Here is an 18,206-nt window from a genome sequence, read left to right as displayed (position 1 = left end):
TGAAATAATCTGTGCGGAGAGGTTTCTGTGGTGCCGGGTATGTAGTAAGCATTTGTCAGCCATGGATTGCGTGTTTGCCTTTCCCCAAATTCATATGTCGAAACCCTAACCCTGAGGGGGATGGTATTAGGAAGTGGGGGGCCTTGGGAGGTAATTAGGTTTAGATGAGGTCACTAGGGTGGAGCCTCCACAATGGGATTAGTGTCCTTATTGGGCGAGAAAACAAAACAAAGAGAACAGAACCAGAGCTTGCTCTCAGTGTCAACCCTGTGAAGGCACCGTGAGGAGATGGCTGTCTGCAAGTGAGGAAGTGAGCACTCCCTAGCCACTTCACTTGCTGGCGCCTTGGTCTGGAATGTCCAGCTTGCAGAACTGTGAGAAGTACATCTTCTGTCATTTAAGCCACCCAGTCTATGGTGTTTTGGTTAGAGCGGCCCGAACTGACTACGAGGATCACACAGTAGCTAACATTTCTCTCAGTCCTGCCTCTAAAACTCCTGCTGTGACCACCCCTCAGGCTCAGAGACCTTCCTAAACCTGGCCACACTTCCCGACTTCAGGCCTCTGCTTCTTGCTGCCTTTCTTTCTGAACTGGGAGCCGACAACTCCCAGTTCACGCGTACACTGCCATTCAGTATTTACAGAGCATCTACTGTGTGCCAGGCCTTGATTAGGTGTGGGGTGGATAGTAGGTTATGTGGGTTAACATAGGTCTCTGCCCCTTTGGAGCCCACGGTCAGGTGAGGGAGACAGTCCAGATACAGTTCCGAATACAGTTCCAGGTGGCACGGGAAAGAGTGTGGCATAGGGGCCCATGGCACAGGGGCCTGCGGTCTCCGCTCTCCCATCACTCAGACAGGTCTGGTCTTCCCTGACTCCCTGCTCCAAGCATAACGCACAAGCTATTGGTACAGGTCAGTGAGTGAAAGGTTCAGAACACCTACATGGAAGACTGGTCAGAAAGGTGGCTCAGCAGCATCTCATTTTTACTGAAGATAACTTTAAGCAATATTAGATTTTGCCCACATTGGCCTCTTGAGCCTTCTGATGGTGAGATGTCTGTTCTTCACCATTGGACAATTTGCAAGGTCTGAGCAGGGACTGGAGATTCTTCCTGTTTTTGAAGGAGGGAATAAAAAAGGTTTGTCTACAGCTGAGCACCTCGGGTACCAAAGACTACCAGTCACTACTTCTCTCATTTATACTCATCACCATCTTCCCTTCTCCTTGGGGGCACTGGCTGGTGGGTTTAGCCAAGTCTCTAAATGAGAAATTACAAAGTCATCAGCATGCAGAGAGTCCATGACATAAGCAAATTATAGAGAGCATCCCACACTGCATCCTATTCCCACGTTAAAACGTACATAAACTATTTGGTGAGATCAGGACCCCCACCGCCACCTCACACGCCTCTCTGCGCCAGGTTTTCTTAGCGACCGTCTGCTAAGTCCTGTGTTCGTGGGTAAAGGTGAACATGCCTGAAAGAAAGAAGCACTGGAACAGATAAACGGCCAAACGGCCACAGTGAAACAAAGTAAAAATTCTGCCTGCTTTTTAAAGGTTGTCCAAGAATCCTTGGGACATGTATGAATTTTGACTTGTTTACTAATTTATACAATAACAGTAACTTACACACATTGAGCACTTTCTCTGGGCCAGGCACGGATCTGTTTTCCAACACTGTCAGGTAGATACAGTTGTCTCCATGCAGAGACGAAGAAAATGAGGCACAGTGAACTGACTTGCTCAAGGTCCTGTGCAGCTACTAAGTGAGAGGCTCCCGTGCTCACCGTCTTAACCACTGTGCCCACTGCCTCTCATGCCAGTACATTAACTGTGTTCCTGGAGCTACCTTCCCTCCACAGTCTATGGCCTTCCCATTTTTTATTAATATGTTATATAGTCTCAGCTAAGATCTCTCCATTTCAGTTTGGCCCCGATTAATGTGATGTGTAGACTAAAACAGGTTCTGGTTGACCTCAGTTGGGCCTGAGAATGATTCCTTCAGCCCTGGTAAGTTTTGACTCAAATGTCATACTGTCCTTTTCTAATAAGTGCCGTTTTCCCTCAGCTAATAAAGGGTGTTATTCCACAAGTTTTCCCATTCTTGTAGATGGTAAAAAAAAATGAAGCAGGGAGATTGCAGCAGCTGGATTGTAAGAGACCTCAGAAATCCATGTTAAGAAATATGGATTTCACTCTGAAACCCACTCCCCTCCTGGGGATTCCCCTGAGAAGCTCTATGCAGTGAAGTTCATTCAGATAGATCACTACAGCAATTCCAGTGCAGAGAATGGACTAAGGGAGGCCAAGAGGCCAGTGAGGAAGCTTTTGTAGGACTCTGAGAGGTGGGTGGTTTGAGCCAGGGTGGATGGAAAACAATGGATGGAGTCAATGGATGTGAGTGATTGGATATGAGGGTTATGGGAGAGGGAAGACTTGAAGAGAAGAGCTGGTGTTCGTTGGGGGAACAGGGAGGTTTCATTTGGAGACACAGGGAACAAGGGAGGGAGAACAGATTTAGGGAGGAAAGACTAATTTCAGTAGGTTAACTTCAAGCTGAGACATACAATATATAAGTCTGAGATTTAGGAGGGAGATTCTGGACAGAGATAAACAATGCAGATGTTGCGAGCACATGGGGGGAAATTTCTGCTTTTGAGAGTGCATCAGATAGAAGGAATCCTAGGGCAGAACCTTGAAGAAAACCAACAGTTAAGAGATGGGCAGAGGTAGAGGAGCCTGGAAAAAAATGGGGCTTGGACAGAGAGGTGGAGGGAGAGCCCAGAGAGTACACAGTCAGGGAAGTCAGGTCAGAAAATGCTTCTAGAAGGAGGATGTGGCCAGCAGGGTCAGATGTTAAGGAGAGCCTGAGTAACAGAAGGACTAGGAAGTGTCTGTTGACTTCAGTAACGTGGAAGTAGTGGCCAGCTGAGCACAATTTAGGTGGAGTTGTGGAGGCCAGAGCTGACTTAAGAGGTGAGTGACAGGTGAGCATAGATATTTGGCTCTAAAGGGGAGGAGAATGATGCCATTTAGCTGTGGGGACATATAGAGCCCAGAATAACTATATATCTACAACCATTTCCACACCCATTTTTTCTCTTTCAGGTTTAGGAGACTTGAGTTTATTTAACTGCTGAAGAGAAGGTGTAGGTAGAAAGGGAGACGTTGGACATATCGGAGAGATGAGAGAAAAGAAGAGGGTGTGTTTGGAAGAAATGGGATCCATGGCTGGAGGATGAAGATAGCTGCATTGGCAAGAGGAAAGACACATCCACTGAGCCAGGTAGGAAGAAACCCAGATGAGGAGGACAGTGAGTTTCTACATATGGTGATGGGAAGGGTTCCTGCCTGGTGTTTCTGCTTTTTCAGTGAAGTAAGATGTGAAGCCGTCTGTTGCTGACAAGTGGGGGCAAAGTTGGTGGGGTAGAGGTTTAAGGAGAAAATGGAAGGCTTCACTTGGATTTTGTGGAGGGTGAGGAAAGAGTCTGGCAAAGGAAACCACAGAAGAATTGCCTGGAGCAGGGGTCCCCAACTCCAGGGTCACAGATTGGTACCTAGGGCAGTCTGTGGCCTGTTAGGAACCAGGCTGAACAGAAGGAGGCGAGTGGCAGACAAGCGAGTGAAGCTTCATCTGTATTTACAGCTGCTCCCCATCGCTTGCATTAGTGCCTGAGCTCTTCCTTTTGTCAGATCAGCAGCAGCATTAGATTCTCATAGGAGTGGGAACCTTAAAGGGATCTAGGTTACATGCTTCTTATGAGAATCTAATGCCTGATGATCTGAGATGGAGCTGAGGTGGTGATGCTAGTACTGGGGAGCAGCTGCAAATACAGATTATCATTAGCAGAGAGGTTTGACTGCACAGGGACCAAAATAAATCAATTTCTTGCAGACCCATACCAAAACCCTATCAGTGAGTGGCAAGTGACAATTAAGCTGCATCTGGTGGCAGGCTTTACAATGGCAAGTGAGTTGATGTACTTCAGTTGTACAGCTGCACCTGGTGGCAGTCTTTAAGTCAGAATCTGACACTTATTTTAGTCTACATATGGCCTGCCCATTATTTTATTTACCACTTCTGTCCATGCCTCTTTCCTGCACTGCTTACTAGTCTCAGTCACTGTTTTGGTAAGGCCACAAACTACCCTAGCCAAAATGAGTAAAAAAACAAACGTCTCTGGAGAGCTTCTTTGAAAAGGGGGAAAGACCCAATGATGAGACAGCAGAAGACTCTGAGACTGCCAACAAAAAGAAAGCTGCATTTTAAAGGAAAATACCAAGAGTCCTGCTTAAAGGGACCTACTTATTGTGCGTTTATTACAACAGATGATTCACATTCTTCAAGCCTGCTTTGTGTATGTGGTGACTGGATATCCAACATAGCCATGAAACCTTCAAAACTGCTTTACTACATAGACACCGAACACCCTGCATTAAGAACAAGCCTTTGAAGTTTTTCAAAAGTAAAAAATGTGAACACAAAGAACATATGCAATTATTGAAGGTCACCACTTCATCAAATGTATCTGCATTGAGAGCATCATTCTTAGTAGCTAACCATATATTGCTAAAGCTAAAAAACCTTTTACTACTGGTGAACAGTTGATCCTGCCTGCTGCTAAGGACATTTGACATGAACTTTTAGGAGAGGCTGCAGTTCAAAAGGTGGTACGTGGTTCCAGCCAAGATAGAGGCATACGTAGATATGCTTTGCTTCCTCACACAACTAAAAGAAGGACAACAACCAATTTAAAAACAAAATCAACTAAAGGACTGCAAGAAAATTGAGCTGTATGGAAATATGACAACTAAGGAGTTAAAGGAGAAACATTCACCCAGACTGGTAGGAGGGGCAGAGACAGGCAGCTGGGGTGGAGAGGATGCAAGGCAAGGCAGTGGTGGGCAAGGTGGTGGCTAGCAGACTGAGCACTCCCACACTAGCATGTGGATAAACCAGGAAGAACAACTGGGGCGCAAGACAGGCCACACGACCCATTCCAGCATGGGTAATTAAAGCCTCAAAGCCTCTGGATTTGTGGGGGTGTGGCAGTGGGAGAAACTCCAAGTCTCATAAAAGAGATTGTAGAGGGACCCATGGAGTTCTAGAAGGTGCACAAACCTAACCACCTGGGAATCAGAAGGTCCCAATTCACTTGTGGGTAATGGGGGAAGTGACTGAAAGTGGGGCAAGAGTTGAGCAAGAGGTCTTGTTCTCTCCTGATCCCTCCCCAACATATAGCCCCACAAGGCAGCTAAGTGGGTTGCCCCACCCTGGTAAATACCTAAGGCTCTGCACCTTACAATGTAACAGGTATGCTGAGGCAAAGAAATATGGCCCAGATGAAAGAACAGATTAAAACTCCAGAAAAAGAACTAAGTGATGAAGAGATAGCCAATTTATCAGATGCAGAGTTCAAAACACTGGTAATCAGGATGCTCACTGAAATGACTGAGTGTGGATGCAAAATAAAGGAAGAAGTGAAGGCTATGAGAAGTGAAATAAAGAAAAATATACAGGGAACCAATAGTGAAGGGGAGGAAATCCAGACTCCAATCAATGACTCGGAATAGAAGGAAGAAATAAACAAGAATTAAGAAAAAAAAAAAGGGGCAGAGAGGCTTCGGAACCTCTGGGACAACTTTAAATGTTCCAACATCTGAATCATAGGGGTGCCAGAAGGAAAAAAGGAAGAGCAATAAATTGAACACTTATTTGAAAAAATAATGAAGGAAAAATCTCCCAATCTGGCGAAGGAAATAGACATGCAAGTCCAGGAAGCACAGAGAGTCCCAAAGAAGTTGGACCCAAGGAAGAACACACCAAGGCACATCATAATTACATTACCCAAAATTAAAGATAAGGAAGGAATCCTTTCTTTTATTAAAAATAGTTTATTTATTTATTTTTAATAAATAAATAGAGAGAAGGGAAAGGAGAGAGACAGAGAGGCAGAGTAACACCAATGTGTAGTGGCCTCTCACATGCCCCCTAATGGGGACCTGGCTTGCAGTCCAGGCATGTGCCCTGACTGGGAATCAAACTGGTGACCCTTTGGTTTAAAGGCCAGCACTCAATCCACTGAGCCACACCAGCCAGGGTAAGATAAGGAGAGAATCTTAAAAGCAGCTAGAGAAAAGAGACAGTTACCTACAAAGGAGTTCCCATGAGACTCAGCTGATTTCTCAAAAGAAGCCTTACAGGCAAGAAGGGGCTGGAAAAAAGTATTCCAAGTCATAAAATGCAAGGACCTACATCTGAGATTACTTTATCCAGGAAAGCTAACATTTAGAATGGAAGGCAGATAAAGTGCTTCCCAGGTAAGGTAAAGTGAAATGAGTTCATCATCACCAAGCCCTCATTGTATGAAATGTTAAAGGGACTTATCTAAGAAAAACAAGATAAAAAATATGAACAGTAAAGTGACAACAAACTCACAGCTATCAACAACTTAACCTAAAAAAACAAAAACAAAAAGCACTAAGCAAACAACTAGGACAGGAACAGAATCACAGAAACAAAGACCAAATGGAGGATTACCAGTGGGGAGGAGGAGGGGTTAGAATGGGAGAAGAGGTACAGGGAAAATAATCATAATTGGTAGGTACCAAATAGACAGTGGTAGGTTAAGAATAGTGTAGGAAATGGAGAATCAAAGAACTTATGTATATGACCCATGGACATGAACTAAGAGGGGGGTAATGCTGGAGGGAAGGGTGGTGCAGGGTGGAGGGGCACAAAGGGTAGAGAAAAAGGGGACAACTATAACAGCATAATCAATAAAATATACTTAAAAAACAAACAACCCCCTCCCAAAGGTGGTATGTGTTCCTCTTTTGGCTAGCACCATAAATAGATGAACTGAGGAAATAGCAGAGGTATTGAGGCACAATTGTTAGAATTAATGAGTCACCCTGGTGTGCAATCCAGATTCATGAGTGTACTGATGTTGACAACAAGGCAACAATGCTTATTTTTGTGTGATATATTTTTAGGAGGATGTGCATGAGGATATGTTTTTGTGACTTTTTGTTGCCAACAGACACCACAGGTGCAGAACTATTCAAGTCTTTGAATGCTTACATATCAGGAAAACCGAATAGGTCATTTTGTGTCGGTATGTGCATGGATGGAGTGGCTGCCATGACTGGATGGCTTTCTAGTTTCACTCCTTGGGTCAAAGAGGTCACTTCTGAATGTGAGTCTACCCACTGTGTCTGTCATCCATTGAGAAATTCTGGCTGGCTGAAAAATGTCACCTGAACTAAAAAGTGTTTTGCAGGATGTAATTAAAATTATCAACCACATTAAAGTACACACCCTTAACTAACATCTGTTCACACAGCTCTGTGAGGAGATGGATGCAGTGCACACCCATCTTCTCTTATACACAGAAGTGTGATGGCTTTCTAAAGGTAGATCACTGGCCAGAGTTTTTGAGTTATGAGAATTGCTCCAAAGATTTCTTTTAGAAAAACAGGGACTTCTGGCCAAGATGGAGGCATAGGTAGAATACACTGTGCCTCCTTGCACAACCAAAAGTAGGACAACAACAATTTAAAAACAAAAAACAACCAGAACTGACAGAAAATCGAATTGTATGGAAGTCCGACAACCAAGGAGTCAAAGAAGAAACATTCATCCAGACCGGTAGCGGGGCAGAGACGGGCAGCTGGGCAGAGAGGACTCTTGGCAAGGCAGTGGCTGGAGGACCAGGGTGGGCAAGGTGGTGGCTGGCGGGCAAGACAGGGGCTGGTGGACTAGGTGGTCCCACATTTGCACGCAGATCAACAGGGAGGAATAACTGGGGAGCGAGACAGACTGAGCAACCCGGGGTTCCAGCTCAGGGAAATAAAGCCTCAAACCTCTGATTGAAAACACCTGTGGGGGTTCATGCGGCAGAGGGAGAAACAACCAGGCTCACAGGAGAGTTAGTTTATTGGAGAGACCCACAGGGTCCTAGAATGTACACAATCCCACCGACCAGAATCAGCACCAGAAGGGCCCAATTTGATTGTGGGTAGTGACTGAAAACCCGTAGAGAGCAGAGCAAGCAGCATTGTTCCCTCTCAGACCCCTCCCCCACATACAGCGTCACAATGCAGTGATGTGAGTTGCCCTGCCCTGGTGAACACCTAAGGCTCCACCCCTTGCTATGTAACAGGGTCAGAGATTAAAAAAAAAAAGGCCCAAATGAAAGAACAGATCAAAGCTCCAGAAAAAACACAACTAAGTGACAAAGAGATAACCAACCTATCAGATGCACAGTTCAAAACACTGGTAATCAGGATGCTCACAGGATTGGTTGAATATGGTCACAAATTAGATTAAAAAATGAAGGCTATGCTAAGTAAAATGAAGGAAAATATACAGGAAACCAACAGTGATGGGAAGGAAACTGGGACTCAAATCAATAGTTTGGACCAGGAGGAAGAAAGAAACAATTCAACCAGAACAGAATGAAGAAACAACAATTCAAAAAAAATGAGGAGAGGCTTAGGAACCTCCAGGACATCTTTAAATGTTCTAACATCTGGATCATAAGGGTACCAGAAGGAGAAGAGGAAGAGCAACAAATGGAAAACTTATTTGAACAAATAATGAAGAACTTCCCCAATCTGGCAAAGGAAATAGACTTCCAGGAAGTCCAGAAAGCTCAGAGAGTTCCAAAGAAGTTGGACCCAAGGAGGAACACACCAAGGCACATCATAATTACATTAGCGAAGATTAAACAGAAGGAGAGAATTCTAGAAGCAGCAAGAGAAAAAGAGACAGTTACCTACAAAGGAGTTCCCATGAGACTCAGCTGATTTCTCAAAAGAGACCTTACAGGCAAGAAGGGGCTGGAAAGAAGTATTCCAAGTCATGAAAGGCAAGGACCTACATCCAAGATTACTCTATCCAGCAAAGCTTTCATTTAGAATGGAAGGGCAGATAAAGTGCTTCCTAGATAAGATCAAGTTAAAGGAGTTCATCATTGCTAAGCCCTTATTATATGAAATGTTAAAGGGACTTAACTAAGTAAAAGAAGATAAAAAATATGAATAGTGAAATGATAGCAAACTCATGGTTATTGACTCCCAACCACACCTAAAACAAAAACAAAAACAAAAACACAAACTAAGCAAACAACTAGAACAGGAACAGAACCACAGAAATGGAGATCACATGGAAGGTTATCAGTGGGGGAGTGGAAGGGGGAGAGAGGGGGCAAAGGTACAGAGAATAAGTAGCATAGATGGTAGGTAGAAAGTAGACAGGGGGAGGGTAAGAATAGTACAGGAAATGTAGAAGCCAAAGAACTTATATGTATGACTCATGGACATGAACTAAAATGGGGGAAATGTGGGTGGGAGGGGGTGTTCAGGGTGGAGGGGAATAAAGGGGGGGGGAATGGGACACCTGTAATAGAATAATCAATAAAATATATTAAAAAAAAGAAAAATGGTCACCACTAGCAGTGTATTTCAGTGACACAGAATAGCTTGCAAAACTTGCTTACTTGTGTGATGTATTCATCCTGTTCAATGAACTTAATCTGTCACTTCAGGGGAGAATGACAACCGTGTTCAAGTTGGTAGATACAGTGGCTGCATTCAAAGCCAAACTGGAATTACAGGGGTGATGAGTGAACATTGGGATTTTTGACACATTTCAAACATTAGCAGAGATTTTGAAAGTCAGGGTTTTCTTTCTTCCAGCTGGTGCATGATCACCTGTTTCAGCTTTCAAAAGGGTTTGAGCATTACTGCCCAATCTCAAAAGACCCCCAAACTGGGAAGGAATGGATCCGAGACCCATTTGTGAATAAGCCAGGTGATTCAACTTTGTCCATGCTAGAAGAGGATCAACTGCTTGAAATCACAAACGACAGTGGCTTTACAAGTATGTTTGAGACAACTTCAAATCTCCATACATTCTGGATTAAAGTCGAGGTGGAATATCCTGAGACTGCCACAAAAGCACTGAAAAGCCTGCTTCCATTTCCAACATCTTATCTTTATGAGGCAGGGTTTTCTGCAGTGACAGCAACCAAGACGAGATTACAGTAGACTGGGCGTAAGCAACACACTTCGGGTGTCACTGTCTCCTGTCACCCCCGAATGGGACAGTGGCCATTCTGTCCCATTCGCTAGTTGTGGCCAAACAAGCCCAGGGCTCTCACTGATTCTGCATTATGATGAGTTGTATAATTATTTCACTATATATTACAATGTAATAATAGTAGAAATAAAGTACACAATAAATGTAATGTGCTTGAATCATCCCCAAACCACCCCCCAACCCCGGTCTGTGGAAAAATTGTCTTCCATGAAACCAAGCCCTTTTGGTGCCAAAAAGGTTGGGGACCGCTGGCCCGGAGGATTGAGGACAGTGTGGCTACAGACCATGGATTTAGGTCTACAGAGAATCTCCCAGTGTGGGACTTTTCTCTGTAACGATCAGCTGCCAGGGCATGTCTGTAGGGAGAGCAGGGCAGTTGGATTCTATTTTTAGGATCCTTAAAGTCTGAGGAGCTTTTTGTACCTGAAGCAAAATGCTTACCGCCATCTGTCCTTTATTTATTGCTTAATCTATTTACTCATAAATTCATTTTAGCAAAAATTATCTCAACATTTAAACATGATTTATATAACCAACAAATCAAAGTCAACATGTTTTATAAATCAAATTATTTAAACATTAACTGCAAACTTAAATCCTCCTCCACAATTTGACAGAATCACCAGTATAATAGGTTGGCTTCTCTAAAAGCATTGAACATTTGGTAAAGCACATATATCCTACAAGGATTGTGAAATTTATCACACCAACATTTAAACTCATTATAAAAGTTGGTTTGTAGACCCAAGAGACAGACACTATATCATTTGAGACCATTTGGATATCCAAAAGAATATTATTTCAGCACAGATCAAGTTTTGGATTATCATTAAATACATTCTTATTCCAAATGTATAAAGGAAACTGTAAAACTGTCTTTCTCTGGAGCATTTGAGATCTTGCTTTCCAGCTTGTCATCAGTTTGGCTCAAACTCATATGAAAATTAAAAAAAAAAGGATGAATTCTGGGTTGGGACCTAGGAACTGGCTTACCTTTAAAACCCAAGCTTATTTTGTATTTCATGGGACTCTTTCAATCTTACACCTTTTCCATGCATTTAGTGTATTATAACTGAATGCCTCTTCTTTAAATGATGTCATCTTTGAGTTTATTGACCATGATATACAGCTGCCCACGCCACATCCTTGGAACCACTGAATATGTTATATTTCATGGTAAAAGAGACTTTTGAATATATAATTCAGGTCATGGGCCTTAAAATAGCTTACTGTACCCTGGGTTATCTGGGAAGGGCCGATCTAATCACAGGAGTCCTTAAAATCAGAGAACTTTCTCTACTGAAGTCAGGCAGGTGGCAGAAGGGTAGGTCAGGGAGATTCAAACTGTGAGAAGGACTTGGCTTGATGTAGCTGGCTCAGAGATGGAGGGGGCCAGGGCCTCAGTCCTATAGCCATGCTGGGGAGAAATTATCCTGTACCATAAGGTTCTTCTCACTGTATTAATAATGAAATTAACATGACACAGATTAGCAGGGGGAAATCAAATTGAAGTTTATTAACGTGTATACCTTCTGTATACATAGGAGAGCCCCAGGAACACTTAGTTAACTCGCCAACAGGGTAGATGCCATTGCCTTGTCATACCACTGTCAGTGATGTTGGCCAGGGAGAGTCAGTTAGGGGAGGTTACCAGGAAAAGCACAGTAAACAAAGGTAAGGTTGTCATGCAGAGTTCAGTCCAGGGCCTTCTCCACTAGTAGTGAAGGCAAGCCTGCTATAGTGAGATAAACACCCTTAAAGATGGAGACTTCCCTTGTAAATCTAAATGTCCTTTACAGAGAGCAACTTACTCTTGGCTTCCAGAGCTTCTCCCAAGTCATCTGGCTCTTCAAATTAGTCAGCCTAAAATAACCAATATTCTAAACATGCATATGTTGGGGTTGCAAACTCTGCTCCCCTTCAACCATCAAAGCTGAGTTCTGAATGAGCGTGGAAATAGACTCTCACACTTCAGTACGAAGGGCTGTCCTGCCCACACCTTGTGTTTGGTGTTGGGAACTCTGAGTGAAGAATCCCGTCATGCCCTGCTGGATTTCTGACCTGCAGAAACTGTGAGACAAATGGGTGTTGTGTTAAACTACTATTCCAGCCAATGAGATGCAGTCAGAAATGTGAGGTGCACTTTCAGAAAGTGTCCTTAAAGAAAAGGGGTGTGGCTTTTTTTTTTTCACTCCTTCCTGGGGCTGTAAGGCTCATCATGTAAAGGCTGAACTCAAGGAGCCATCCTGTCAGGAGGTGATGTGCTACAGATGGTAAACACAGGAAGAGAAACTGGGCTGCGATGCTCATAAAACTGCTGCAATATTATGACTTATAAGAAAGATGTACTTGGCCATTCAGATGGCCAAAATATATTTCTCAGATATCTTTGGTCTTCCTCCACAATTTTTGGCTCATAACTCCTGAAACCTGTAGAATTTCCTAAGTGTTGAGACTGAAAAAGGCGTCTTCTGTTATTTAATGAAGTGACTTTGGAAAGCACTTATAGATGGGGGCTGGTTGCTGATGGAGTCAACTGAAGGATGGTTGGAACTTTCAGTCACATCGTGCACTCATTCTACCTTTGGGGAGGGGAGCGGGACTAAAGTTGAATCAATTGTCAGTGACCCAATTAAACATGCCTCTGTAATGAAGCTTTCAAAAAATCCCCAAAGGACAGGGTTCAGAGGGCTTCCGGGTTGGTGAGCACGTGATCTGGGGGAGTGGCACCTGGAGAGGGCTTGGAATCTCCGTGCCCTTTCCCTGTGCCTTGCCCTGTGCATCTCTTCCATCTGGCTGTTCCTGAGTCTTTTGATAACAAACTGGTGATGCAGCAAGTAAGTAACATGCTTCTCTGAGTTCTAGGAGCCTCTCTAGCAAAGTAATTGAACCCAAGGAGGGGGTAGCTGGTGACCAGGGAAAAATTCTGAGACAGTCTAAATTAAAGCTACAGTGCCAGAGAGTGAAAGAGACAGTGCAATTCCTGTTAATTGCTGTGTGACAAAAGACTGGTCACATTCTTGTACATCTGTTGGAATTTAGGATTAATTTCCAGGTAGCTATTTCTGTGATTATCCAAGAGAGAATAGCAGGGTACCATCAAGCCCCAGGAGACTTCGGTTCTTCTTTGCACTTGAGCTTTACAGACTCTTGCACCCCTCCAAGAACTAGCCCCACCTCACCTTCTATGCACAAGTCCTTTGTGCATAGAGAATGTAAATTCTTTCAGAATGGGCTTACAGCTTTCTCCCCCATACCTGATGTAAAAAACACTTGCAAAACTCCTGGACGTCAGACACATTAACTTTTGTACTTAGCCATACAGTGGTTTAGATTCCATGCCCCAAGACCAGTTGTAGTCTTCTTCTTCTCCTCCCCTCCCTCTCTCACCCCTCCTCCTTCTTCTTCTCCTCCCCCTCCCCCTTCTTCTTCTTCCTCTTCCTCCTCCTCCTCCCCTTCTTCGCCTCCTCCTCCTCCTTCTTCTCCTCCTCCTCCTCCCCCTTCCCCTCCTCCTTATAGCAACGGCCTAATAAACCCTTTCTTTTAGAAAACCCAGCTATGGAAGTTAAAATTTTTTATTTAACACTGGAACCCAGCCAGTCAATCAGAGGCTCGGGGAACAGCCTAGACTTGAAACTGGTGTTTGAACTGAGTTGCCGAGGAGTGGGGTCGCTGGAACCTCTAATCTATAGGCAGTTGATCAGAAGTATATTTAACAGCCTGGGTTTTCTACTGGGGTCTGAAGCAAAGAGGGATGGGGTGTAGGACGAATCCTTAACCTGTGGAATCTGATGCAAAATCCAGGCAGGTAGTGTCAGAATTGTGTTGAATTGAGTCAAAATCTTGGATATCCTGCTGGTGTCTGAGAATTGCTTGGCATTTTGTGGAAAGCACCCCGTCCCCTCCACACACATTAGAATTGAATACAGGAACCCAAAAGCACTGCCATCCATCCCTGGACTCTGTCTGCAGATTCTTCTATGTGAGGCAGAAATAATCTTCTACCTTATGTAAGCCATTCTTATTTTGGGCTTTACTGTTACTGTAATCTCATTTTAATTAGTTGGTAATATAGAGGCTCCCTTTCCCAAGAGATGAAGGATCAAGTCTGAGCAGCAAGCAGTTATCTGTTGGGCTTTCTTTCTTCCTAGCTGTAATATATGGCCAGATGGTGCCAATCAGTCTCTTTCACTCTTGGTACAGTTCCAATGTTTTTCTGGAATTACTCACAGCTCTCTATATCCACCCCTCCCTGCTTATACAGATAAGGAAAAGTAAGTGTAACTTATGAATAGTTAAAATACCTACTATATTTATATTCTATTTGTCAAAATTAACTAAAAATATCCAATATATTCATTCTTCTTCACTCAGCATATGAACTGCCTTTTTGCATGCTTCATAGTGACTTTTTCCTTTTGGAGTATCACTAGAGTCATACATTTAAAAAAATCACCTTCTTCCAATTAAGTACATTATTTTTGCTTTTGATTGCCAAATTGCCACAGAATGTCAGATGGGAGTCTTTTAAAATTGGTCCCTTTGTCTTCTCACTCTCCCCTATACATTTAGAAAAGTATCCTTGCTTATTGTCATCAACAACATGTTCCAGGCCTAGAATTATCTGGGACATGGAGCTATTCTCCTAGGAAACCCGAGTCCTTTTAAAGGTGAATGATGTTTGAGGTAAAGATCCAGGTGCTAAGAATACCTATCAGAATTTTTCCTAATGTTGTTTCTATGCTACTTTAGTGATAGTATGAAAAATTGTTTCTTTTGCAAACCACAAATTTACATTGGTATTTCCTACTTAAATCAAGCATTACTAAATCCTTTTTTATTTGACTCTAATGTACAGTTTTATAATCTCTTTGATATACCTGGTGGTATCCTGACCCAAATTCTAATGGCATCTTCTGTCTTGAGTGATCTGATAATGTCTCATCAACGATAATTCTCTGGTTGCTTTATTGATTGAGTCACCCATGCTGGGCCAATGGGGCAGGGAGGTAAGGTAGTTTATAATACTCGCAGGAGATTGGTTGAAGGGATGAATTATTGAATTCAAGGTAATAGAAAGTTTAAGATAGCACAGATCAGGGGAAAGAAGAGGGGCGGTGGGACAGTCTAGAACAGGTTCACTGCAGGTAACTGAGAGCTGGGGGAGGGAGGCGATGGTCAGAGCAGGGAGTGATCGAAGTGCAGACCGCAAAGGTGGAACTCTTAGAAGGTGGCTGTGGGCATTGATGTGTTCCATGCCTGGAGATCTACACTTGCCCACATGTGACCTTCTACCTACAGCTGCCCAAGGAAGTGCTGTACACCTGCTCTCAGCTGGTACAAACAAACATACACACCCCATGTCTCAGCTGGGGAAGTGAGAGCCAGAGTCCATTTGGGACCTGGTACAGATGAACACCCAGGTTCACTGCCTGCTGGTTGCCCCAGTGGACATGAAAAATGTGTACCTTGCTCAGGCTGGTCACATGTTCCCTTCCTATCCTATCAGCTATAGGCTCTGGGCTGCTCAGTGGCCCTCCCCACACTTCTACTTGTGGCTGAGCCTCCTGCCGTAGTCCATATGGGCCGGCTCAGCTCCTGACTGTGCTGGCCGAGATCCACAATGCTGGCAATCCTCACAGGAAGGAGCCTGCAGGGCATGCTGAGCCTGGTCCATCTGGGCCCTCGTGGGGGCCTGTCAAGCTCACCTGCCCACCTGTTTCCAAGTAGCTCTGAGCCAGAAGCTGGAGGTGGGGTGGAAGAAGGAAGAGCAAAGTCTGCAAAGTGTGGCAGGACTCTTTACCTGCCAAATCCTGCCCTCATCCTAGGGCTGCAGACAAAGAGATGCAGTGAGAGACTGTGAGGGCATTTGGGAAGGGGGAGGGGTTAAGAGGGGCCAGGTCCTGGGACACCACAGCTCTGCTCATCACCTTAGGTGTTTGGCACATGGTCCCATGCAAGAAGCTGAAATACAAACAGCCAGAGGGAACCTCTCTCCAACCTCAAAGATGTTGCTTTTGGGGCAGGAGGGGAGAGGGCATAGGCCAGAGGTCAGGGGCTGGATTTTTGTCCTTGAAAGGCATGAGCCCTCAGAGTGGAAAGATGAGGAAGCCAGAGAAGCTTGAATATTTCCAGCCACCCAGCAGGTTCCCCCGACGTAGGCGCAGAGACACCCTGTCCCCAGGGTCCAGGGGTAGTAGCACTGAGCTGGTGGCTGCCTCTCGGGTCACGTCAGGGTCATTGGCAAAGGCTGAGATGACGGGCCATGTGTTCAGCATCAAGCTTACCTGGGAAGGGAACCTAGTTAGCATTTCTCCCCAGACCTTGTCCTAGGACCCCATGTTTCTGAGGATTGCCCTTTTTCTCCCCAGCCCCAGAGGGATACCCTGGAATCTGGGAACCTAGAGCTCATGCACTCTCCTGGGATGGCTGAGGGGTGGCCAGTGTTGGACTTTGCAGGTCCTTCACATTCTGCTAAGCAGGCCCTTTCCTTCCTCACTCCTGGGTCCCCAGGACACAGGCCAATGAAGGGTCTGTCCAGGATTTAGCTGGGCTTCGCTTATTCCTCCCTCCACCCAACCTGGGACAGGGACAGGGCCTAGTGCTCAGATCACCTGGACAGTTTGGCGGTTGTACACCTTCACCACATGGAACCGGAAGCTGTAGACACCCCGGACAGGGGCCACGAAGGAGCCCGAGGCCCGATCAAAGCCACCGCCCTCATTCACCAAGACCTAGGGGAAGCAGACCCTGCTGAGTGGGCTGGGATACCTGGGGCTCAGGGAAACTGCTGGGTTGGGAGATGGGACAGTGAGTAAGGAAAATAAGGGGTAGCAAGTAGCTGCCAACAGGAGGAATGCACAGATTCAAAAGAAATACTGAGAAAGGGCAAGGAGGAGCATGGGTAGGAGTGAAGGGAAAGGAGATGGGCAGGGAGATTGGGGGCAACTGGCCACAGCACAGTGGGCTTAGATTTATTCTAGGCCCTTGCAGGGCAGGGGGTTACCTGGTCAAAGTAGATGGCCCCATTGGTGCCGTTGCTGATCTCCCCTGCCGGCTCATGGTGGTGACTTCGGACTGCAGCAAATGCCACTCTTCCAGGGGGTGCTTCTCCCAGAGCTGCTCCTCCGGGCCCCCCTGCAGCAGCTCTGCCTGGCTCACAGACCACCAGGCACTCACCTTCCAGGAGGACAGGCTCTGCTCCCTCCTGGGCCCATCCGGTCCCCAGGGCCAGAATCATCAGGGCCATGGGCAATCTGGAGTTGAGTGTGAGACCTGGTAGCCAGAGACGTGGTAGCCAGTGCTGCTTTGCTCCTAGCATGGCTGAGTGGCTCTGACTCACAAGTCCTCCTGTCTTCTTGTCCACCTTTCTGCTTCTTTCAGTTTCTGCCCTCCCTCAGACGCTCAACTCCCCTTACCCTGCTTCTCAGCCCTCTCTCGGTGTCTCACTGTCACCTGGTCTCAGTGTCTCCCTCTCCATACCTCTCTGTGCACCACAACTCTGTCCTGCTTCTCACTCCTGCTGTCACTGCAGTTCCCTCCTCTTTGGCAGGGCACAAAATGACAGCAGTTGGGCTCTGGGAGGGAGAGGAGAGATGAAGCAGCCCAGTAGGAAGGCTACAGCCAGAATCCCAGGACAGCCCCTGGAGAGAGTACTGAAGGCTGGAACTGGGACCTTGGAGATAGGGTGTGTGTGTGTGTGTGTGTGTGTGTGTGTGTATGTGCACAAGACAGCGCCTATAGCCCTTTGTCTCATCCCTCCCCTCTTCAAAGGCCGTCACACGTCTACAGCACTCTGAGTGGCATTTTTTTCATTGTTAGAAAGGAAAGCCCTTGTCTTTTTCCAACAATTCTTTTTGGTGGGAAAGTGCTTGGATCAGTCACTTTTCCTCCTTGGCCTTCCAATAGCTTCATTCAAAGGGACTGGATTCGTCCCTTTAAGGCTTTCTTCACTTCTGACTCTTATGAGTGGTCCCTGTTTTCCAGGTACTACGGAGAATGGGCAAGAACCTAGAGGAATCCGAAGCGATGGTAGGAAAACCCAGTGAACTGCGGGCAAGTGGGCGGGGTCGAGGCCGGGGGAGGGGCCGAGAGCTGG

General features: G+C 45.4%; 1 protein-coding gene across 1 annotated transcript; it reads right to left on the bottom strand.

Annotated features, from left to right (window-relative positions):
* Positions 1-12,070: 12,070 nt before the first annotated feature.
* CBLN3 (cerebellin 3 precursor) lies at positions 12,071-18,162 on the bottom strand. The gene is made up of 3 exons (XM_028507249.2): positions 17,115-18,162; positions 16,723-16,842; positions 12,071-16,395 (listed from the first exon to the last, which is right to left on the bottom strand). Exons 1-3 carry the CDS (start codon positions 17,427-17,429, stop codon positions 16,198-16,200), a joined length of 633 nt encoding a protein of 210 aa, XP_028363050.1. The 5' UTR covers positions 17,430-18,162; the 3' UTR covers positions 12,071-16,197.
* Positions 18,163-18,206: the final 44 nt, after the last annotated feature.

Source organism: Phyllostomus discolor, chromosome 1 (genome assembly GCF_004126475.2).
Source record: "Phyllostomus discolor isolate MPI-MPIP mPhyDis1 chromosome 1, mPhyDis1.pri.v3, whole genome shotgun sequence".
In the NCBI taxonomy this organism is placed as follows: domain Eukaryota; kingdom Metazoa; phylum Chordata; class Mammalia; order Chiroptera; family Phyllostomidae; genus Phyllostomus; species Phyllostomus discolor.
Note: the sequence above shows the minus strand (reverse complement) of the source record. Positions and strands in the feature narration are given on the sequence as shown.

Coding starts and splice junctions, on each gene's coding strand:
- CBLN3 (XM_028507249.2), bottom strand. CDS start 17,429: ATGCTAGGAGCAAAGCAGCACTGGCTACCACGTCTCTGGCTACCAGGT. Junction 16,843..17,114: donor GGGCCATCTACTTTGACCAG/GTAACCCCCTGC, acceptor TGCTTCCCCTAG/GTCTTGGTGAATGAGGGCGG. Junction 16,396..16,722: donor ACAACCGCCAAACTGTCCAG/GTGATCTGAGCA, acceptor TTCCCTTCCCAG/GTAAGCTTGATGCTGAACAC.